The sequence below is a fragment of the Stegodyphus dumicola genome, chromosome 12 (genome assembly GCF_044657685.1).
Source record: "Stegodyphus dumicola isolate Sdum_Otavi_A_Nest chromosome 12, ASM4465768v1".
Lineage (NCBI taxonomy): Eukaryota > Metazoa > Arthropoda > Arachnida > Araneae > Eresidae > Stegodyphus > Stegodyphus dumicola.
The window spans coordinates 10,936,426-10,959,667 of NC_140779.1; the positions used below are offsets into that span (position 1 = coordinate 10,936,426).

Genomic DNA, 23,242 nt, shown 5'->3' on the forward strand with positions numbered 1-23,242 from the left:
TTCCCCGGCCCTTTCCATTGAGGAGCGAGTTTATGGGGTTGGTTCACTGCTAATACTAATACAGAATCTCCTTGCTGGAATTCCCTTTTCACGGCATTTTTGTCATACCATTTCTTCCTTTTGTCTCTCACCTCTTCCATTTTCTCTGTAGCTAATTCTCTACTTTTCTTTAACCTATTAATTAATTCGAAAACATATTCTATTACGGTATCTTCTTTTTCCTGAGGATCTAACCATTTCTCATACAATAATGCGACAGGTGTTCTGAGGTTGGTCCCGTACACTAATTCAGCTGGACTAAATCCTGTACTATCATGCGTTACTGTTCGCAGGGCAAAGAGAGCGGCAGGTAATTGTACTTCCCAATTTGGGGCAGCTTCAATACATAATACCTTTAAGACCCTTTTTATTGACCTATGGAACCGTTCTACAGGATTGCTCTGGGGGTGGTAAACCGAACTTCTGGAAATTTTTATACCAAACTTCTTCAAAAATTCAACAGTTAAGCGACTCATGAAAGATTTTCCTTAATCAGTTTGAACCTCCCTTGGAAAACCCATCCAACTAAATACCTGCAAGAGTGCACTTACAACAGATTTCGACGTTATATCCGGTACCGGGATGGCGTCAGGATATTTAGATGCTAAGCACATAACTGTAATAAGATATTTATTACCTTCAGTAGATGTAGGCATAGGCCCGCAAGCATCTACATTAACCTTACTAAAGACTTCAGATATCACAGGTACTATTACCAACGGTGCTTTCTTTTTGTCACTTGCTTTTCCTACACGTTGACAGGAGTCGCATGTTTTAACGAATTCCTCAATGTCTTTATAACAATTTGGCCAGAAAAAATGTCTTAGTAACCGGTCTTTTGTTTTCAGAACTCCTAAGTGACTTGAAGTTCCTTCATGACAAATTGCTTTAATTTTCTCTCTGAGGTTTTCTGGAACAACAATTAAATGTTCTTCTCCTCCTAACTTATTTACCTTCTTTTTTACTAAAACCCCATTTTTAATCCCATAACTTGTTTTACTTCCGCTTTTTACTAGTTCTAATAAAGGCGCAAGTTCTTTACTTTTTTGTTGTTCATCAATAAAAGTACTTGAGTCTATTTGAATCGCAGGACTTGTGGGGACACAAAGGTTGACAGGAGGTAATATCTCTCTGTTTTCAGACCTCTCATGAGCATCGTCCTCCTCTTCCAATTCTAACTCATTCTGATCAGAATTTTGATTCGTCTCGCATAAATTTTCCGCTTCCTTTAATTGTCGTGCTTGAGATCGAGTAACGACCGCATTAACATTACCGACATACGACGAATAATTTTTCTCAGTTCCTCTGAGAAGAGCCGCTGTCTGGTTGCCTAATATATATCGTCCTTGGTCTAAGTGGTCTCCTATAACAGCTGCTTTGGTGGTTACTGTACCCAAATCGCATTCAATATCTACTTCAGCAACAGGTAAACAAGTCATATGATCATCCAACAAATGTCGAACCCACACATGTTCCCCCTTCATTCTATCTCTGTCTACATATTTCTGACAAATAATATCTACTGTTGCTCCTGTATCTCTTAGAATAGGTACTTCAAAACCATTTACTCTTCCATTTAATGTATAGGGATCTAACAGATTCTTCTCTGATCTCCCGCTTATCCGATACAAATCTGCCTTTTGGGTTTTAAAATTAGGGCACTGAGGACGTAAATGGTCAAAAGATCCACATTCATAGCACTGGAGTCTTTTTCTCCTATCAAAATTCGAGTCTGACTTTTTCCCAACATTGCGTGCATCATCATCTTTTTTAAATTGTGTACCTTGAGGGTTTTCTCTATTTTTGAAAACGTTACCAGTGGACTGAAAAACACCCATTTGTCTACCTGATATTATCGTTTTCATTTCACCCAATTTCGTTTTCCCAACCATCGTCTTTTTCGCATCTTCAAATTCCTCTATTTTACCCACCAACAGTTTTGGTGAAGTGATCGTAGCCCATTCATCTATAAAATGTTCCTTAAACTCATTAGGCGTGCGCCTTTTAATCTGATCTACCAACATTAAATCCTTGAGTTGCTCAAATGTTTCAATTTTTAATCCCTTAAGCCACCCATCTAAAAATGTCTTAATTTCGTGATAAAAATCGTACCACGTAGAATCCGGATTTTTTTTAGTCTTAACAAGAAGTTGCCAAAACTTCTCCGCACTTAACTTAAATCTTTTAAGTAGTAATTCTTTAATATGTTGGTAAACTCTAGCCTGTTCTTCAGGTTCCCTAGCAATTATATTATTTACTTCAACCGGAAGGACACCAATGAGATATGACACCCATTGATCCGTGGGCAATTTTAGAACTTTAGCTTGCCTCTCAAAAAGTTCTAAGAATAAACTGATATCATCAGTTTTTAAATTAAACTTGGGCATTAGTTTCTGAAAATTCTGATTAAATACCGTTTCTCCTCCAGGTTTAGCAGATTCAGTGTTTTGTTTTGCTTTAAGGCATTCTAGTTCTAACTGTTGCTTTTCAATTTCTTTATTTTGTTGTAGTATCTGAAATTCTCTCTCCCTAGCTTCCTGTTCTAACTGTAATTCTTTCGCTCTTGTTTGCTTCTCTAAGTTTTCCTTTTCTATCCTATCAGTCATAATACTTTCTAACAAATTTTTAACAAATTCTTCCTCATAATTTTTACTATTCGTTATTAATTGTTTTAAATCTATCACTTTCATATCTTCTAAAGCTATTTCCCCAAGTTCTGAAGCGACAAGGAATAGATCCCTTTTCTTAGCTTTTCCCAAAAATGCCATTATCGCAAAAGTAATTGCTCAAAACAAATAAGAACTCAAATAGTTATTCACAAATAATACACATAAAAATATATCAGACCACATAAAAATATATCATACACGTAAAAAACACTTTCTTCTTTCTTACAAAATTAGGCAAATAAAAATAAAAGGTTAATAAAAACATTAATCATTTTGGATTTATTTCCATTCAAACATAAAACAAATAAACAACCTTACTGAATACTTCGTATAAAAAAAAATAATAACAAATTCTTTTCATTTGGTACAGCCAGACAGAAAAAAAACCAGAGTGGCGCCAATAAATATAAACACCTTTAATTAACTATCGTTTCAGATACTTCCGTTAGCAACCACATGGCCAACGCAAATACTACGTAAATTCGATAGGCGCAGGTTTAAATCAGAACACTATTAGAACTTTTCTTTACTGCTCAAAGCTTTAAAATGTAAAATGAAATGATAAAATTTAACATTCTACTTCTCAGAAAATACGCATCCTATTAAAATACAGCACTGGTGTGCTTTCATGAGAAAACAAAAGTAACAAGTTTTTAATATATTCAACAACTTATTTCTTTCATAAGAATTTAACATAAATTTTCTTCTAATGACTTAGAAATGAAAATTGCAATATTGCACTGATGTGCTTTCACATATACACAAAATAAACAGTTCAGATTCTATCACACCAATTTATAGCGAAACGTTAAACATAAATACACTGATGTGCTGTTTATTTACGGGAATGGATTTTTCCCATTATCATACAAAAGAAAAATATCTCGTTAGATATATAAATGCAACACTTTGATTGTTTTAAAAAACCTTATGCACTGACGTGCTATAAAATGCACTGATGTGCTACGTGTTAATGGGAAAATGTTTTCCCGAATATACCACAAAAGGAAAATATCTTGTTAGATATACTATAAACCAAACACATTGAGTGTTTAAAACTCTTATGCACTGATGTGCTACTTCTGCTTTGGGAATTGATTTCCCGAATAAGTAATAAATAACTACATTATACACTTCAGGCCTGGAAATGAATATTGTGGAGAACACATACCTGGTCTCTTGTCACACAAATCTCGGTGGGACCTCCAAATTTTTTTATTTTCTTTTCGTCTGTGACGTCGTGGATGCTTCAGTGGGAACGGAATCAACACTGATAGTGGTGATGCATCACTTTTTAATAACACAACATATCACAGATACAACATTAATACATTTAGAAAACTTTAGTAGATATCCGAGCTGGTGACACGATCAGAGACGTTAACGAAGATGGTACTCGTCATCACTCGACAAACAAAGTCTCCACACCTCAGCTCGCTGGCAGAGCTTCCCAAACTCCTCTCCTCTCTGACAGGCGTCTGAACAGAAGTCTCTTCTCTTTACGCATGCGTATTCCTCAGTTAAGTCGTTGCCATTCACAGTTTTTTAAAATAAGGTGTTAAAATGAATTATAGTACTCGTAATGTGAGGAGTTTGCTAACGACGTTCTCTCTAGTCAAGAGCATCATAGGTCTTTCTAGTAGAGTTCAGGAGCATTCTTTACTGTATCATTATGTATCAAAAATGTGTTGTGGATGCATGCTAAACAGTAAGCTGTTCTAAAATGAGACACTTCTTGATATGTGTTTGGGTCTAAATACAGAAAATATTGTTACCGATAGTAAAGGAAGTGGCAAAGAAGTTGCCAAGAAGGAAAAAAAATTAATTGATTATATAGTGAGAGTATATAGTATAAATTTTGACTCCATTAAGATCACAAATGCTTCATTGTTTCATAAACAAATGTTTACAATTTTTTATTTTATAATTTCTACGTGTCATCATATTAGATTTGAACTGATGATCTAAAATCTGGAAATTTCAAAATCCAGAATCCTCGCAGTATTGACAATCCCTGGATCTCTGACTTCATACTGTATTATTTTCCTAGCTTTGATTCAAAAGTGGGAAAAATGTTTCAATTGTAGAAGATAAATTTTAGACTGAAAGTGACGAAAACACAAATTTGGAAGTGTTTTTAGATGAAGCAAATGTAAAAGTGTTTCCATCTGATCCTGCAAATATTCTCATTATTATTACTCTTTTACACGGAATGATCGAAAAAAAATATGGCAGAGTAAAATACCAAAATTAAAATAAAGTGCTGATAAATTTCAAGATATTAAAAAAATCAGTAAAATGGATTTTTTATTAATTATAAAAATTACAAATAAAATAATATATATTTAGTCAAACTTTCTCTTTTAAATTTTGTCAGATCAGTAACATTAATAAATAAATAAGTTGATTAACTTTGGCAATAACTGGATTTGTCCGATACATGTTCAGAAGGGTTGAAAATTGTCCCTGCTTGTGAAGTGTTAAATTACTTGTAAAAAATGCGCAATTAAAAGGTGACCACACATATTATTCTTAAAATTTAACTGGTAGCAAAATCAGCAATGAACTTGTAGTACTTCTTTCTTCTGTAAGAGTAATTCCTATTTAGCCATAATTTTCATTTTAACCACTTGCGCTACGACTAAACTTCACGGTTGTGGTGCCGTGTGCTACAATATAACAAGCGATAAAGTCTCTCATTTACGCCGTTCCACGTCTGCGAGTGCAATCCAGAGCTGTAATTCAAGAAATAAACAATGTCGTTGTTAGGCGACGTGTGCACCACGTTATTTTCATTTTTGCGATAAATGCCTATTGACGTGGTATTCACGTCGCTTACGGTTTGAGACAAAATCATCTCCACGTGCATGGCACGTCTTTTTAGCGCAAGTGGTTAATGACAAATTACCTTCTGGAGGAAGATTTTAGTCATTCTTTAGATTCTGAGCTAAGTTGCTGTAATAGCTGACTTTATAATATTCTAATTGTACAGAATTATCCCCTTCAAATCCTATTAGACAAGTGAGTTGTCATTCCATGTGAATATTAGAACAAAGTCTTAAGAAGCTTGTAAATAACCATTTTTATTTAATCTCTAAATGAACAGAAAGCAGAATATTAGTTTGTGGATATAAATAAACTCCACTACTTGCAGTTATTTCAAATAGCAAGTTTAGAGTTTCAAATTGGAGGTAATATAGTTGGAGATTACACAAATTGCCTATTTAAGCTGGCTAGGTATTTTAATGGCATGTTTTAACCCTTTAATGGTTATGAATGAGTTCAACTCGCAATCGAATCATGCTTCATAATGCTCACAAACGAGTTCTGCTAGAGCAAGATTTTGACCGAAATGGTGAGAAACGAGCACTACTTGCGTAGTGAAAGTTTTCCCCAATGCGCGCTGACGAGTTGAGCTCGTTCGCCATTATTTTGCATTGATTATGTTACAAAGGAATCCTACTCGTGAAATTTAGTTAGTTTTACTGTCTACAGATGGCAGTATGGGTTCCATGAATTTTTCATAATGAAGGGGGAATTTTTTTTAACCTTGTTGTTTTTATGTGTATTTTAGCACGTTTTTTAGGGTGTTTGTAAAGTAAAATGGCTCAAAAGCGAAAGTTAGATAATTATGATGGTGATTATGATTGTGATACAGAAAGCTTATCAAGTTTTGAGTCTGATGAAGACTGTTCGCAGTATATCAAGCTCATAAAATGATTCAAGCGATGAGGAACGTTTTTCGAGTGATCGACAGTGGTGTAAAATTGATTTAAGTTATCACGCTCCTAGCCGATTTAGTTTTACTGGTTAGTTTAGTTTACGATTTTGTTTTAATGTATATCACACACAAAAAGTTTTTTAGGTAATAACTGTATTTAAATGCTTCATAAGGTTTTACATTAGTTGTATTTATGTAGTCCTTTCAATTTAATATTTGTCTTATATTTATAATTAACTATTATTATTTATATAATTGATTATAATCATTTATAATTTACTGTTTAATAATTATCATTTATTAATTATTTTAAAGTATGTAAAAACTGTTATTTATGTACTACAAATACATTAAGAAATTTTTAAAACGCGCGAGGCGAGGTATCTATGGCATCGCCAGAGAAGGGTGACATTTTCGGAAGAACGACAGAGGAAAAACAGCTGCCACTTTTGACTACTGCTTACTTGTAATACTGCACGAATTCAGTAAACAAAAACTGCTCATTTCCCTAACCGTCAAAGCGTTAAACATTGTCTAGCAAAATGGTTAAAGTCAGAATATTTTGCTTCTTTAAGCTGGCTGTGTATTTTAATGGTATGTTTTAAGCATTGGCTAGCAAAATGGTTAAAGTCAGAATGTTCACTGGCAGAGCTGTGTGGTAAAATGTACACTGCAAACTTGCTGCCAAAAGATCTCTATCTAAAATATCCAAAACATGGCATAAATACTTTACCATCTAATTTGCATCCCAGTGAGGACTTTGGAAAGGAGACGTTATAGTAAATGTTTAAATCTTAAAAACTGGTTAATTAACATAAAATACCTTATAACTTTATGTGTGTGGGGGGGGGGACTTGCATTCAGGTTGGACTTCCTGGTTACCTTGCCGATTTTCCAATTTTTGCTTCTACAACTGCTGTAATCATGTTTTTCATCTTTTCTTTCTGGGCTTTATTTTCCTTATAATTTAGTCCAAGTGGATACACTACATACTTCATTGGTATTTCTCACTCTTTTACATGTTCTTGTTAGTTTCCTTATTTTCGTAGAAAAATTACTAACAACTGATCACTTTCTACCTCTAAAGCCTACTAAATAATAAGTGAATTTTAGAATATCTCAAAAGGCATACCCATGGCATACTCATGACATACATTTTCTTAACTCACAAATTAAGTTCATACTTTCAAAAACAGCAAAGTTAACTATTTTTATTTTCTAACAGATTTTTAATTGCACCATTTTTAAAGCATTACTATCTCATTTTTAGAAACATTGCTAATTTTTAGGGCATTATAAAATGGTAACTAACATGTGACATGTTATGCTATCCCAGTACTGTAACGTTGAAATAAAAGTCTTTGTCAGTATATTTAATTCTGTAAAACTGAGGCTTCAATACTGGGATGAAATTTAAATCTTTACCAGTGACGGATTACAGGCAAGTTTCAGAAGTGTGTGCAACATAATCTTTAGAGCTTAAAATAATGAGCCTAATTTTGTTGATGAATATTTAAAGTACTTAATGGCATGTATGCTATTTCTTTCATATGATCCAATATGATTGTATTTTAGTGAAGTTTTGTTTCTTTTATTATTTTTACCAGGCTGTCTTGGTTTTAGGAAACCTTTTGGCTTTCTCATTTTTAAGCTGGTAACTTATGCCATATTTTTACTTCCTTGTACGAAGTAAAAAGGAAGTATTGTAATCGCGAAAAGTTTCAGGCAGCATATTTCAACGAAAATATCCATGTTGACCGCTATCGAATGCAATTTAACGATGTTTTTAGGTGATATCTGCATGTAAGGACACAATAAAATACTCTTTTCCTTCAAAAAATCATAAAACTGCTTTAAAATTAATTCTGAAGAGAATTTTTCGTGGCGTCTGTACGAACGTATGTACGTACGTACGTATCTCGCATAACTCAAAAACGAGTAGCCTCAGAACGTCGAAATTTTGTATATAGGACTGCTATAACATGTAGATGTGCACCTCGTATTTTCGTTGCAATCGGCCGCACCAAACGTATATAAATATATTTATATATATATCCACTCTGTTACCCGGCTCAGTGATCTCAGTTTCTTTACTCTTATATGTTTGTAAATTGTACATTTTTTGCTTTAAAAATGATTGAATTATGTTGTTTTTATCTTCCGGTTAAGGATTTTATGCCTTTAGTAAATCTGTGTGCAATATTTTTAGAATTATCAGCAATTTTAAAGTTGTTTAATTGCCGCTAAGCCTGTTTTTAATGGTGGCCATTGATGTTTACATTTGAAACAGGAGACTAGTGGATTTGTTGCCAATCTAGAGAAACTTAGCTTCGCAACAACAAAGATAACGCATTCATTTATTATTGCCAATTAAATCATGCTTAATTCTTTCTGGAATGTTTTTGAGGAAATAAGTGTTTGAGATTTACTTTGTAATTTTTAATATAGATATTTTGAGTTTTTATGTATTTTTACCTTCTTGCGAAGGGAGAACTGAATTAATTAAATGAGAAATACTCAAATCATCTGTGAAAAACTGTTTCTTTTTTGTTTTGTTTTCTTAATTTCTTTTATACATCATTCTAGCTTTATTATAGTATTTGAATAGAACATGTGGCAACGATTAGATAATTCTATTCTTTAAATGATATAAATTTTGTGTATCATGAGTTATAATATGAACAAAATATATACGTGAACTGTTATATAATTATTGGATTACAAATACTACAACAAATAACTAAAACAATAGTATGGTAAACAAATACTAGAGTGAATTTTAAAGAATGCATGTATTCTATTGTGGTTTATGCGCTGTCGGCGAAGTAGATTTAATTCAATCCAATAAGTTTAAATGAAATGCAAGAAAAAATGCGTATAATTTAATATTCCAATACAAGGAAGTCATGTGGTGTACACATCAGATTTTTTATATTCATTCTAAATTGCTATATTAGTTTATTGTAGCTTAATATTTAATAGATTGTTAAGATGCGAATATCTGAAAAGGTATTAAAACTTTTAAAATACAAAATGTATATTTTCTCAAATATCTAAATTTTTATCTGAGGTCTGTTTCTATTTCATGAATACTGTAATGAATGTACCAAAATACAGAATTCTTTAAGTGTATCTTTGAGTGGTCTTGATGATTCTCATCGTGGTAACTTGTGTGATTTCAGTCTGTATATATTTCCTTTGATTGACATTTTTATTTCGGAATAGAAAACAGTTGCACACAAGTAAATACGATGAGCAAAGGGGGTATACAATCATAAAATTTGCTTTACTACCCAAAATGAGTGTAATGCAACGGTAGATGATTAAATCATATGCATTTTTTCCTGCATTTCATTTAAACTTATTTCTTGAAATTTTATTGGAGATATATTTCTCCCTCAATTAATTCACTTCTCACTTCGTGTACATAAAAACTCAAAATATCTTCATTAAAAATTGAAAGATATAGAAAAACTGAAAGCCTCAAATACAGCTAAAATAATTATAAAAACAATTTTCACAATTAAAATTAGTTTCTATGCAAAAACAAGCAATTTGCCCAGCAGGCAAGAAAGCAGATTTTTCGATGCAGGAAGCTAGAAATTTTCTTTTGGTCCCACTCAGCAAAAAGACCCTGAAGGTGCAGAAAGACTTATTCACTATTCTGCTAAGTTTCAAATGTAAACAAATCTGGCTGCTATGGTAAAAATATTAGCCTTAGTTGCCTTTAAACAACTTTTAAATTGTTGATAGTTCTACAACTATTGAATGCGGATTAACTAAAGGAATAAAAACCTTAACAGGAAGATAAGAATAACATAATTCAATCATTTTTAAAGCAAAAAATGCAGAATTTACCAATATATAACAATAAAAAAAAACAGCCCAACAACAGAGTTGATATATATAAGAAAATAGTAAAGTTACATTAAATTTAAATTCTCTTGCACCATTGCTGCTCATTCCTTGCAGCTTAAATTTGTTAAAATTGCTTAAATTTAATGAACAAATATTCTTTTACGAGGATATTTGTTCATTAAATTTAACAAATATTCTCATTTCATATAAAGCAAATATAAAATTCTCTATTCATATAAAGCAAATAAAATGTAAATTTAATTAAGAAATTTCAATAAGCGTAAAAATATTTAAAAGGAAACTAAACTATTTGAACATTTGAAAAAAATGAAATCGAACAAGGTAGACTAGAAGAGAAACACGCTAATGTGACAATCAAAATCGTAAAAACAACCTTGTATTTAGCGTAAGTATATTGAAACACTCAATCGATTTCGAGGGCAGCTAAAGGTCCCTCCTCATCAGAAGAAAGAAATACCTAGAAAGAAGAAAAATAAAGGGAAAGGAGTCTCAGAAACATGTGGTCCTTATCAGCATTGCACGTGGTTATAACCGGATTTTTAATCAGAGTTACGCTGGCCGCCTACTTTTACTGAGCCAGGCTATCTGATCAAACATGTAATACAAAGGACAAGAAAATTAGCGAAGTTAAAAATAGGAAGTGAGGGGCAACTGCACCTTCACGTTCAAAATCTGAGCTTCGAATAATGGAAAGCAACCACTGAATGGATTTTTATACCCTCTGGTAGTACCAAACGCGAGGAGGTAATGCCATCTATCGGCAAAAATAGTAACTGAATTAAGATAGTATAATTTTAAAGGCATTAGGAAGGAATGGATTGGACTTAAAACCATTAACTAAACATGCTAAATCGTACATAGCAGTAATAACTTTAGAAAATAAATCTGATAGAGTTAGAAGACTGTCAAAGACTTGTTGTAAAGAAGGAGCTGTGTACAGATTCACAAAGTCGTAATAGAAAATTATTAATTCGAATGATATTATTCGAAGTTCAGATTTTGAGCATGAAGGTGCAGTTGCCCCTCGCTTCCTATTTTTAACTTCGCTAATTTTCTTGTCCTTTGTGTTACATGTTTGATCAGATAGGCTGGCTCAGTAAAAGTAGGCGGCCAGTGTAATTCTGGTTAAAAATCTGGTTATAACCACGTGCAGTGCTGATAAGGACCACGTGTTTCTGAGACTCCTTCCTCTTTATTTTTCTTTTTTCTAGGTATTTCTTTCTCCTGATGAGGAGGAATCTTTAGCTGCCCTCGAAATCGATTGAGTGTTTCAATATACTTACGCTAAATACAAGATTGTTTTTACGATTTTGATTTTCAAACAAGGTAATCATTTTTCCTTTCATTCCTTGCAGCAATGGCCCAAGAGAATTTAATTTAACTTTACTATTTTCTTGTGAAACAATTTTAGTACTTAGCAGCTATTAGTGCTAATTACTTTGTTTGATTTCATTTTTTTCAAATGTAACTTAGTTCAAATTTTTCTTAATTAAATTAAAAATTTTATTTGCATTATACGAAATGAGAATACTTGTTAAATTTAATTTCATTCCTTGCAGCAGTGGCGCAAGAAAATTTAAGTTTAAATTAAATTTAATTTTACTATTTTTCTTGTGAAATAATTTTGTTAGTACTTAGCAGCTATTAGCGCTAATTACCTTGTTTGATTTCATTTTTTTCAAATGCGACTTAGTTCAAATAGTTTAGTTTCCTTTTAAATGTTTTTATGCTGATTAAAATTTCTTAATTAAATTTTAATTGCTTTATACGAAATGAGAATATTTGTTATACCAGTCCTATATATAAAATTTCAACATTCGAAGGTTACTCGTTTTTGAGTTGTGTGAGATGTGTATGTACGTACAAATGCCATGAAAAAATCTCTTCTGAACCCATTTAAAATCAGTTTTATAATTTGTTTGGGGAAAAAGAGTTCTTTATTCTGTGCTTATGTACAGATGGCATGCTAAAACATTGTTAAATTGCATTTGATGATGGTCAAAATAGATATTTTTGTTGAAGCGTGATACCCGGAATTTTTCATTATTACAATACTTCCTTTACTTTGTACAAAGAAGTAAAAATGTAAAAGTTATACTTTGGCTTAAACATATTTTTGTGCTATACCTGATTACAAACCTGTCATATTTTATGAAATAAGTAATTATTTTTATGCTTTTTTTCATAGGAAGGTTATTTACTAAACATCAGCAAACTTTGGCAAGATTATCCACATAATGAAATGACGTAAGTATAGTCTTTAGTAATGTCAAGTATGGTTTTCAAATTACATTCATTATGTATGTTAAGAATTCACCTTCAATTTTTTAGGATTTTGTATTTCATTTGAAAAGAATTTATAACATAATTTAATTGAATGTTACATTGGTGAAAATATTGCTTGTCACCTGAGAGAAATTCAACATGCAGCATAGATATAAGAAAAATTCTGTGCTAAAAGAGTATGTAGGGTGCTCTTACATGGATTGTATTTGGACATTAATAGAATTTCAAGAAAAAATATTAGTATATAAATAACATTTACTAGAATTATTACATTCAATTTATTGTATTTCTGTAGGGCAGAATTTTGGTTTAAAATTCTGACATTGTTAGCAGAGCAGCTTCATTATTTTATTTTTAATTGCAAAGGACCGAGAATATTATGATAGCTAAAAAGATTATTTTTTACTCTGTAGTGCATTTAACTAAAATTGTTATAAGGGAGAGATTTTAGGTACTTTCTAATTATTCACCCATCCTCATGAAAAGTTGCCAACTTTTAGCAACTAATTTTTCACCAAGCTAAGACACAAAAGACAACAATCACTTAAAAAACGAGAGCACACTACATAAAGTGGAAATCAATTAACAGAATAAAAAATGCAACAAACATCCCTGAAATCTTGTTTTTTTTTGGGGGGGGGCAAGGGTTGCTGTTTTTTCCGTGTACATAGCAATCTGTTTTGACAAAAAAAAAAAAAAAAAAAAAAAAAAAATTGCACAAACTCAGCACCATGCAGAACTTGGCACTGTGCACGTTATCATTCTCCTCATGTGTGCAGTGATCGGTTTTCATTTAAAAAACATAAGAAAGTCACACAGATTTGGCATTCCGTACTAATTTCAGTCCACAAAATTTGATAGTTTTAAGAAATGAAACTTCATGGAAGTGTAAATATTTGTATTCTGTATTGTTGAACAAAGTGCCATATTTCGAAAGATGTAGAATGCTTTCTTTTTCATCAGCAATCAAACTGTGTAGTCGTATTGCAACTCCCTTACAAGGGAAAAAAATGTACTTGAATGGCACAAAATCAAACTCTAATAAGAAAAATGACTGTTTAAATTGAAGGTGGACCTCAGCTCATCTTCTGTGCATATGTGTGTACTCAGGTTGCGACATAAATACATTCTGGTTATGTCATGAGTTGCCTATTTGGCGGCATAAGGCATTGTCTCGTGAATAGTCAAACCCAGAACTAACTTAATTATCTGGGATGGCTAGAACTTCGGATTTAACTGTGGGTAACAAGGTTCGTACAGTCCTTAAAAGTCCTTAATTTTAATCATCTGAAATTTCTGTTTGTTTTTATGACTGCCATTTTAAGTGTGAATTAGCATTTTGGAGGACTATTTTTGGCGATTCACTGATATATATGGTTATCTTTTGAATGGCTTTCATGGGTTATAATTTGTTTTTATTTCTAATATAAATGATGGGATACTCGAGTTTCTAAGCAAGAAGTAAAACGTAAGCATTTGGAAATTCATTTTTCCTAATGAAGAGCTCTTAAACAAGTTTTCGCTTTTGGGGATGTGAATTCTTTTATTAAACGGTTCTAAATTTGGCTACTTGTCAACATTTTGGCGATTTTAAGATCCGTTTCTATAGAAAATTTTTAATTCTGAGATCTGAAAATTTGTCGATGTTTTTTTTTTTAAAACATCATAATATTGATAAATTTCACTAAAATAATAATAACATATTGAAATTATATTTAAAAATAACATTAAAATAAAACATTTTTACTTTTTGCTGTCATATTATAAAGTTTCATTTTGGCAACTTATTATACAATATTTTGAATCTGAAAAATACACAAGGCATAATGCTAAAGCCTAATTTACGAAACAGCTTTTAGCAAAAGCAAAATTAGCTATGTAATTAATTAAAAATGGCTTCTTTTTAATTTTTTCGTAGTAAGCGTTTTTTCTATGTAATTGTCTCAGAATATTCAAAATTCTCAGAAAATGCATCAGTTTTCTCTATAAAATTAATTTTACACTTTTTCCCTTCTTTTTTTTTTTTTTTTCCAAAATATTTCTGGCTTTTTGCTGTTACAGAATTGGTAGGGATAATTTTTCTTAAGTATTTTAGACATTGCAGCTTGGAAAGTTTAGAAGGATTTGAAGGCAAGATTTATAGACCCACAATTCTAGAAGATTTGAGAAATATGTGACAAAATGAAAAATATCTCCATGGTATCAACACGTGATGGATGTATTTTACAAAAAGTTTGTGATAAATTTCTTATTTTTTGGAGGTTTGGAAGAACAATGAAAACATAATATTTGAATGTTTTACTCCTGATACTAGACTCTTTTTCTTAACATGTGTATCTTCCCATTATTTTCTCTACTTTTCACTAGACATAAGCATGGAAAATATCAAAAATGCTTCTAATATTATCGTTTGGGCAGGCATTAAGAAAGGGATTTTATTATTAATAAAGAAATTGAAAACTTACAATTTAAAAGATTCATCTAATATGTCTTAATGCGTCATACACAGAGCAGGCACTAGGGATTTTCCACAAATAGAATTCTTTTTCTACTTTTGAATTTAGTATTACTTATTGATGTAACAAAATTTTAAAAATTGAATAATAAATTATCATTTTTAAAAGCAAAAATATTACTGTGGTATCAAATTTACTTTTAACACAATTATTGTAATTTAAATCTCAAACTTATTATCAAATGTAATAAAGATATAATAAGACACTGTCTTTCTAAATATATAAAAAGCAATCTCTGTGGATCCTAAATTCTGCTGCCTAGTGCCTTTTTAAATTCTGCTTCCTTTGTCTGCTCTAAATTCTAAGAGTTTTGCCATTTCTAGATTTTGTTGTTCCGTGTGTCACTAAATTCTAAACATTCTGCCACACCAGCAGCGGTGACAACATTCAGTATTTTGTTATGAATCATGTTGATTATGATCTTACTTCTCATTTTAACCTATTCCACTTGACATAAAATCTAATACCTGCTATTTACTAAACCTCTAGACTGACCAAATATGTGACAAAATGAGATAAAAAATCAGCATAAAGCTAACTATTAGTAAAATGCAAATGTCACTTATCTTCTTTCAAATATGTACAACTATCATTAAGTGTAAAATATTTAATGCTACTTGATAAATTGCATAAAGTTTATTTTATTCTCAAACTTATTAATAATTATGTTAATTAATTCATGTTCAGTAATAATGCGTACTACTTAGGGATCTATTTTATTTTTAGGATGGTATTACAAAAGTGAAATTCAGGCATAGAATAATATTTTTAATTGAATTTATTCAGTTCCCATTGGTCGTAGGTCCTTAATTTTTTCCAATTATGGTCCTTAAAAGTCCTTAAAAGTACTTAATTTCCGTGTGCTGAAATGTGTACGAACCCTGGGTAATCAAGAACTCAGTTAACAGATACTAAATTTTAAATCAATTTCATTCCATGAGGTTTTCTGAATTTTTTATTTGAGATTTTAGAAACATACACAAGTACTACTATTGACATTTTAATAAACTCCTTAATTAATAGATAAAATTTGTTCCTTTTATTTAAACAAGTAATCTGACATTATTTTATTTTGTGACATTTATGCAGTATATATGAAAAATGTGGAATAAATAAACTGCATCAAAATTTACATAATGAAACTTGGTCCTATTTCTTACATGTATTTTAATGAAACTTTTTTTAACTGTTGTCTTATTTTATAATAGACTTGCAACTCAATCAGCAACTGCATGATCATAACAACAATTTTTGATCAATAGAAGATCTGTCGGAGAAGTAAGTGCAGATAGAAGTGGGTGGGACAATAGAATTTCACCATTGGTAGTACAGATGTAGTTTCCTGCACTAACTTTAGCTCTGCCTCAGTTTTGACAGAGAGCACCCTACGTCATGGATCTTAGTGTCTCCCACACTTCATCCCCTGCCACCAAACCACTCGAGAGGGCTTTTTACTCACTAACATTTTAAGTGCCTTCATGCCATACCGACACCATACCTTTACAAACGTCATGTCTTCTTGAAATTCAAAACGATGTCTAATGGTACTGCAGCCAGCACTACTTACCTCTGTGTCAATCAGGGCAGCTATGGGAGAAGCATCAGATTGTTATTTTAAATCTTAGTGTGTCAAACTGACCAGTTCTATATATATTTGGCATCAGAGTTCAGGCATGGCTTTTTGCAGAGTGGTAAGGAAGATATCCAAAGACGACACAGATTGATTTAGCTTTTAATTGTCCATTTTTATTTAATCCAATTAGCAGATCATTTTCTTTTTATATGAAACTCTCTAAATTACATATCCATAGTGATTTTAACTAAGTACGATTGAATTTAAATTTTCTGCATCATAACTAATTCTAACAAAGGAAAGAAGGATGGACAGAGCAGCACAGGAGGAGAGGCAAGCTTCTGATGCAAAATGGCGCATATTCAATATTTATAGTAGTGGTTGCGTAATAGGCTAGCAAATTCTAGAAGGTACTGGTCTAGGGAAGAAGATCCTAAATTGTGGAAAATTTATTAAAGGTTGCGTGTTCGTGTAGAGCAAAGCCATCGTATTTTTTTATATTTTAAATATACAGTACAAAGTCCGTAATCCGGACTCATCAGGACTTCGGCGATTCCGGATTATAGATCATCAATTTAAATCTGGTAAGATGGCATGCAGAGATTATACAATTAAAAATATGAAACCGTAATTTATGAAATAAAGAGCAATTATGATTTAAACGGTATCAAAATTTACCAAAAAAAAAAAAAAAAAAAAAGCTTAATATTTATTTGTTTACTTTATTAAACATTTCTATCAATGCAAGTTGTTTAAATTGCTTTTTTTTGTGCTAATACTTTCTCTTTAATTCTATAAACAGACATAATTTCTTATTCAGTTACAAAGTTCTACTGTTTAAGTCCTGTAATTGCTGTATCGAGGATAGTGACTAACTTGTGAATCGAAATTTTTTCATTTTCAATAACCTCTCTGTCATTTTCTTCACTATCGGAGGGTAGTGCAAGGGTAAACGCTTTATGCGCATGCGTAGTGGACGTGCACATTAAATGTTTATGTGTAAGTTTGTGGCTTTGAGGTCTGGATTATAGATCATTCAGGATAATGGACATCCGGATTACGAATTTTTTACTGTATATATATATGTCATAATAACAGCAAAGGAAAAAAGACGGAACACTGTAGATGCGTGCTTAGATCCATATTGAAGAAGAATTTTGATTGTGTAGTATTTAAAGAACTTGGCAGTCGAGGCAGTTTCAATTCCATTTTTATTTCCAATTGATATTTGTGGCCACAATCACTTGGCACTCTAGTCGTGCCTTTCCACAGGTGATTTACATTTTTGATGTTGTTGGGATAGAAAGCAAGCCAGCGAAATTACATCTTAGCACAGTAGAGAGCAAGAGGTGAAGTGCGTCGTTATGAAAGATGGAAGCACGTGAAGAGAAAAGTTTTGGTTTACAATTCGGTGATTGGTTGTCAAGAGGCATCTGGTATTAACGGTTACGTAAGATCGCATAATTAATTTGAATGACGCAATTCAGACAAGTTATTACGATTTTAGAATAGAGAGGAAGAATTAATATTTATAATTATATTATAATTCTGATTCATACATTTTTATCTTACATATTTCCCCCCTTCAAAAAGAAAAAGGCGTAGCGACAGAGAAGCCTTTTTAAAGAGAAAGAGTTAAAGCACTAGCAAATAAAAAAGAAAAACATAAATCATAAAATTTTCATTCTATAAAAGTATAATTTATAAATATCAATTTTTTTAAAATAAATTTTTAATTTTTAGAGTCCTATTGAATTTTTCAGCATTTCAGTCCAAAAGTCTTTTTGTTGGAGAGTTCACATAATCATAATTCTTCAGGGAAGGTTCTTGTTATTACAGAATCTCACAAAATAAACTTTTACACAATCATTGCTTATAATAAAATGTAATGCACATAAATATTTATGATACTTATTTCCATACTGATAAATTATAATTTAGCATCATAAATAATAGGATTAAGATTTTCAGAATTTATGGTTTCACCTTTATCATCTTTCCATTTACAATTCCTGATTTTACTAAACTGGAAGCCTCGCAATACTTCTAAACAAACATATCCATCAATAGGGCTGTCCTCTTGAGCTAACCAGTGTGTTCTCTGCACTGGTGGCCCAGGGTGCCTAGGCAGTTACTTGAAAAGGCCTCCGTTCCTTGCATTAAGGTAACTGGCCTTTGAGAACTGCATTAATACATTCCATAATAAAAAAAATATAATAATATAAAAAATCTACATGCATTCATAAAATGAGAGCCTCCAACATTATCTTGCATGAAGAGGGTAAAAGGAAAAACTGGTACAGAGGTAATTACAGGCCTCTGTTGAAGGAACCAGTACACCCTCATCATACTATACTTAACACACAATAACCCACAAATCTTAACATGCATTTACCATAATTTCATATTACTTATCTGTAATAATTTCACTTATATTTTACACCTACTTCATTTTTAGAATAATTATAAAATTCGTATTCAAAATTCTCAACAAAATTTCAAAAACATAAAAACTTATCTTAATATCCTTCCCTATGAATAATTTAAATACCTTAAATTTCGTTACTTAATTTGCTCACACATAATTATGATAAATTAGAAAAATTAATGAACAAGAATTTGAGATTTTCTCAAAACAAATTGCATAAATTTTAACCAATGTTGAAATGAAAACTATAGAATTCGCAGCACATTAAATAATTTAGTTCCTGAGCTAGATTCACACGAATGTAATAATTTTTGAACTCTTGAAAAAGTGGAAGTGCAAATAATTTTCTGTCACACATACTTGCAAACACTAACTCAGATCGACCTTGAACCCACTGTAATGCATAATTCCTTAACGGTAATTCACTGATGATTTCCTTTTCAATAGGCATTCGAACTTCTCAATTTATCGAGAGATTACTTTCAATCTGTAAACACTACGCGTGATTATTTTTTGAAGCACTTGCAAAACACCATAGCAGAAGAATGATCTGTTATTTTTTAAACACTGCAAAAAACAAATTTGAAGATTCACTTCTTTCACTTTATCTTGGATTTACACAAAACGATGATTTGAAGAGCTGAACTAAATTTTCCATTGAGGTTTCAGGCTGCAGGAAACTATCCTGCCGGCTTAATTGTCATAATAAGAGCAAAGGAAAAAAGACGGAACACTGTAGATGCGTGCTTAGATCCATATTGAAGAAGAAGAATTTTGATTGCGTAGTATTTAAAGAACTTGGCAGTCGAGGCAGTTTCAATTCCATTTTTATTTCCAATTGATATTTGTGGCCACAATCACTTGGCACTCTAGTCGTGCCTTTCCACAGATGATTTACATTTTTGATGTTGTTGGGAGAAAGCAAGCCAGCGAAATTACATCTTAGCACAGTAGAGAGCAAGAGGTGAAGTGCGTCGTTATGAAAGATGGAAGCATGCGAAGAGAAAAGTTTTGGTTTACAATTCGGTGATTTGTTGTCAAGAGGCATCTGGTATTAACGGTTACGTAAGATCGCATAATTAATTTGAATGACGCAATGCAGACAAGTTATTACGATTTTAGAATAGAGAGGAAGAATTAATATTTATAATTATATTATAATTCTGATTCATACATTTTTATCTTACATATATATATATATATATGTATGTTGTAAAATAAAATAAAAAAAAAAAAAAAAAAAAAAAATGATACTCTTATATACATGTTAAAAATTATTAGTCATAATATCTTTAAATACATAAACATGCATCTCGAAATGCATCCAGACAGTTAATGCAGTACATATATGTATATTTTGGAGGAAAGGAATGTTGTTGGGAGGGTTAAAGAGCTTTTTTCAAGATATCAGCACTCACTAAAGCATTAAAAATGCTAAACTACTAGTCCAAACCAGATTGGATGCAAGGCAGGTTTTGTAGTTTTCCTTTTATGTAATGTGAATATAAACTAGTTTACCTTCAAAATTTTTCCTGTAGGCTTCTCTCCCTTTAGGCAAGTAAGCTTTGCCCATTATCAGAATACATTTTTCAGAACTTGGCTTAATTTCACATTGCCCATTTCTGCTTCATTATTTTCATCACTACAATTTTGATTGCTCTCTGGATCTATACTAAAGAATAGAAATTTATTCATCACTCAAAGCTTCAAAATTTCAAATCGCTGTTTTCTGCGTTTTATCTATTCTGAAATGTCATCCTTTTGAAATATATCTGGGAATTCATTGGGAGTTACATTTGTGCAATGCAGTTGTTTCTTTTTATCATTTAGCAAATGTAAAATATTTTTTTTATCATAATGCAAAATAGGACACTCCTTAAATGACCCATCCCTAAAATGCCAGAAAAAAATTCACTGATAAGAATTCATGAATATTAATGATTTTTGCTGAACCTTTTTCAATGTTATGACATTTTCCCCCTCTTCAAAATTACTTTGTATAGTAGAGAGTGAATTTAATATTTCATTAAATATTGAAAACTTTATTTTAACTATTTGTGTAAGGCTTGAAAATTATTTTTCATATTTTACAGGGGTGATTGTCTTCTAAGTATAGTTAGATTTCGCGATTTTTTTCCTTTCTCAGATCTTTAGTTTTTGGATTTGCTAAGGGTAAACTCATTATCTTCCTCAGATTTTTGTTTCTGAACAATTATATGATTCAGAAGTTATGTAAATGAAAACATTTTAGACTATTACTATTCAACTGAGAAATCAACTTCTTGTCTCACTTGTGGAAGTCCGATCATTTTCTGCTATGACGCATTTTTGAATGATTTAGTGCAATTTAGTGCACACTCTGTGATGTGCTCATTCCTTGAGCTGTAAAATGGCAGCACATAAACTGTAAATGCAGTGGAAGCCATAGAGGAAACAGGGATCGACATTGAGCAAACAACTGGGATTGACCCAAGAATCCACATTCTAAGCGTACTCGGTAACATTCACAGTGAAAAGAAGCATCATATGGACACATGAATACAGCATCCTATATGAAGATCTTATTAGAGATATACATTGGATTTAACTTGCTTTCACTGAGCCAAATGGTTGATATTATAATATAGGTTGAAATATTCTTGAACTCTAATAGCCCAGATGCTGAGCAAATTGTAAAATATTTATTCTGAGTCGTCAAAAAATGTGGTGGAATTTTTGGGTCAGAAAATCCCTTTTAATATCATGTTATTAAAGTTTGAATAATCTATTGAGTAGCTGTATAGCTTACCGAAATTCTTTACATTTTGTAAACCATTCTCATCTGATTACCTTTTTCTCATCTCCATCGCCTGTTCTCATTTGCGTACTTTACATTGTAATCTAATATTTGATGGGTAAAGTGCAAAACAATGTCTACATCTAACTGTCTCGCTGATCATACTGAATTACTAATTGTTAGAGAAGAAAAACAGAAATGTGGCAGTTTCCAGAACTTACACCACCCGCCCCCCCTAAAAGTGAATTAAACTTAGCAACCCAAAAGAAGGTAACTAAATTTGTGAAACGATGTAGTGAAATTAATTAGTTTTTATGAACTTTTATGCTTCGCTAAAATGAATTTTCGCTAATGAAATTCATTTTCCTTGTTATGTATTTTGCAAAATTTAACTAAATCCAGTGTAATTTACTATAATTAGGCCATCTTATTAAATGAGCATAAACATTTTATCAATAAATGAACTATTTATATCATCTTAGTGTACAAACATTGCCCTAGGCTCTAAGGAAAGGCCTCATATCTTTGATGACCTGCATTTTCCTGACAGTATTAGTAAAAACCTTGGACTAGCTTGCCTCTTTTAAGTTGACCTGATTTATATAACTATTAATCTTGTCAGTTGTATTAAAGAATGTTGGAAATTTTAAAACTTTTTTAGTGTAAGTAATTGTTATAAACATGTGGCTTTTTATTTCAAAAACTTTGCACTGTATTTTATGAATGATTAATTTTTGCATATTTACTTTCCAAATCTGATGTCTTTGTGTATATTCAAGCAATGATACTATGCTAAATCAAAAATTTATATTTTCTACATGTATTCTCTCTTTAGATTTATGTTCAAATTCTACTTCATAGTGCAGTTAGCATACTGGCTTCATTGTTATCCTGAATTGTATTTCCAGAAAGTTAAAAAAGTAAGTAAAAATTATTAGATAATTTAGATTACTATTAAGATCCTTCTTCAAAATTTACTTCTTTTTATATGCTTTAGCAGTTACCTAATTATCTCTTCATTTAATAATTTTTTAAGATTTCATGCAATAAGTTAAACTAGTTGATTGATCAAACTATGGGAAGTCTGTTAATATCATTCTGACGCTGATGTTCATTTGCCATTGTATTCCTTATGCATTTTATTTTTGGATTTTAATTAATTTACATGAAGAGCACAGCAAAAGTTTTTTTTATCATGCATTTTAATATGAAGAAATTTTATGTTGCATCTAGAAAGTTGGCTAATGTCAAGCATAATTCCAAAAGTAATTGCCTCTGGTTATTAATCAAGTGAATAAGTATGCTTTTTGACTCTGAATTCGATCTTTTTAAGTGTAATTATATAGATTACCTTA

The 23,242-nt window shown here is 31.4% G+C and overlaps 1 protein-coding gene across 1 annotated transcript in view; it reads left to right on the forward strand.

The window, feature by feature from the left end:
- Positions 1 to 23,242, forward strand: part of TRAM (translocating chain-associated membrane protein 1) — a 67,938-nt gene that overhangs the window by 17,802 nt on the left and 26,894 nt on the right. Inside the window, exons 5-6 of the mRNA XM_035367497.2 lie at positions 12,497 to 12,555; positions 22,723 to 22,807. Of these exons, the coding sequence (XP_035223388.1) occupies positions 12,497 to 12,555; positions 22,723 to 22,807 (144 nt within the window). The remainder of the gene's footprint in view (positions 1 to 12,496; positions 12,556 to 22,722; positions 22,808 to 23,242) is intronic.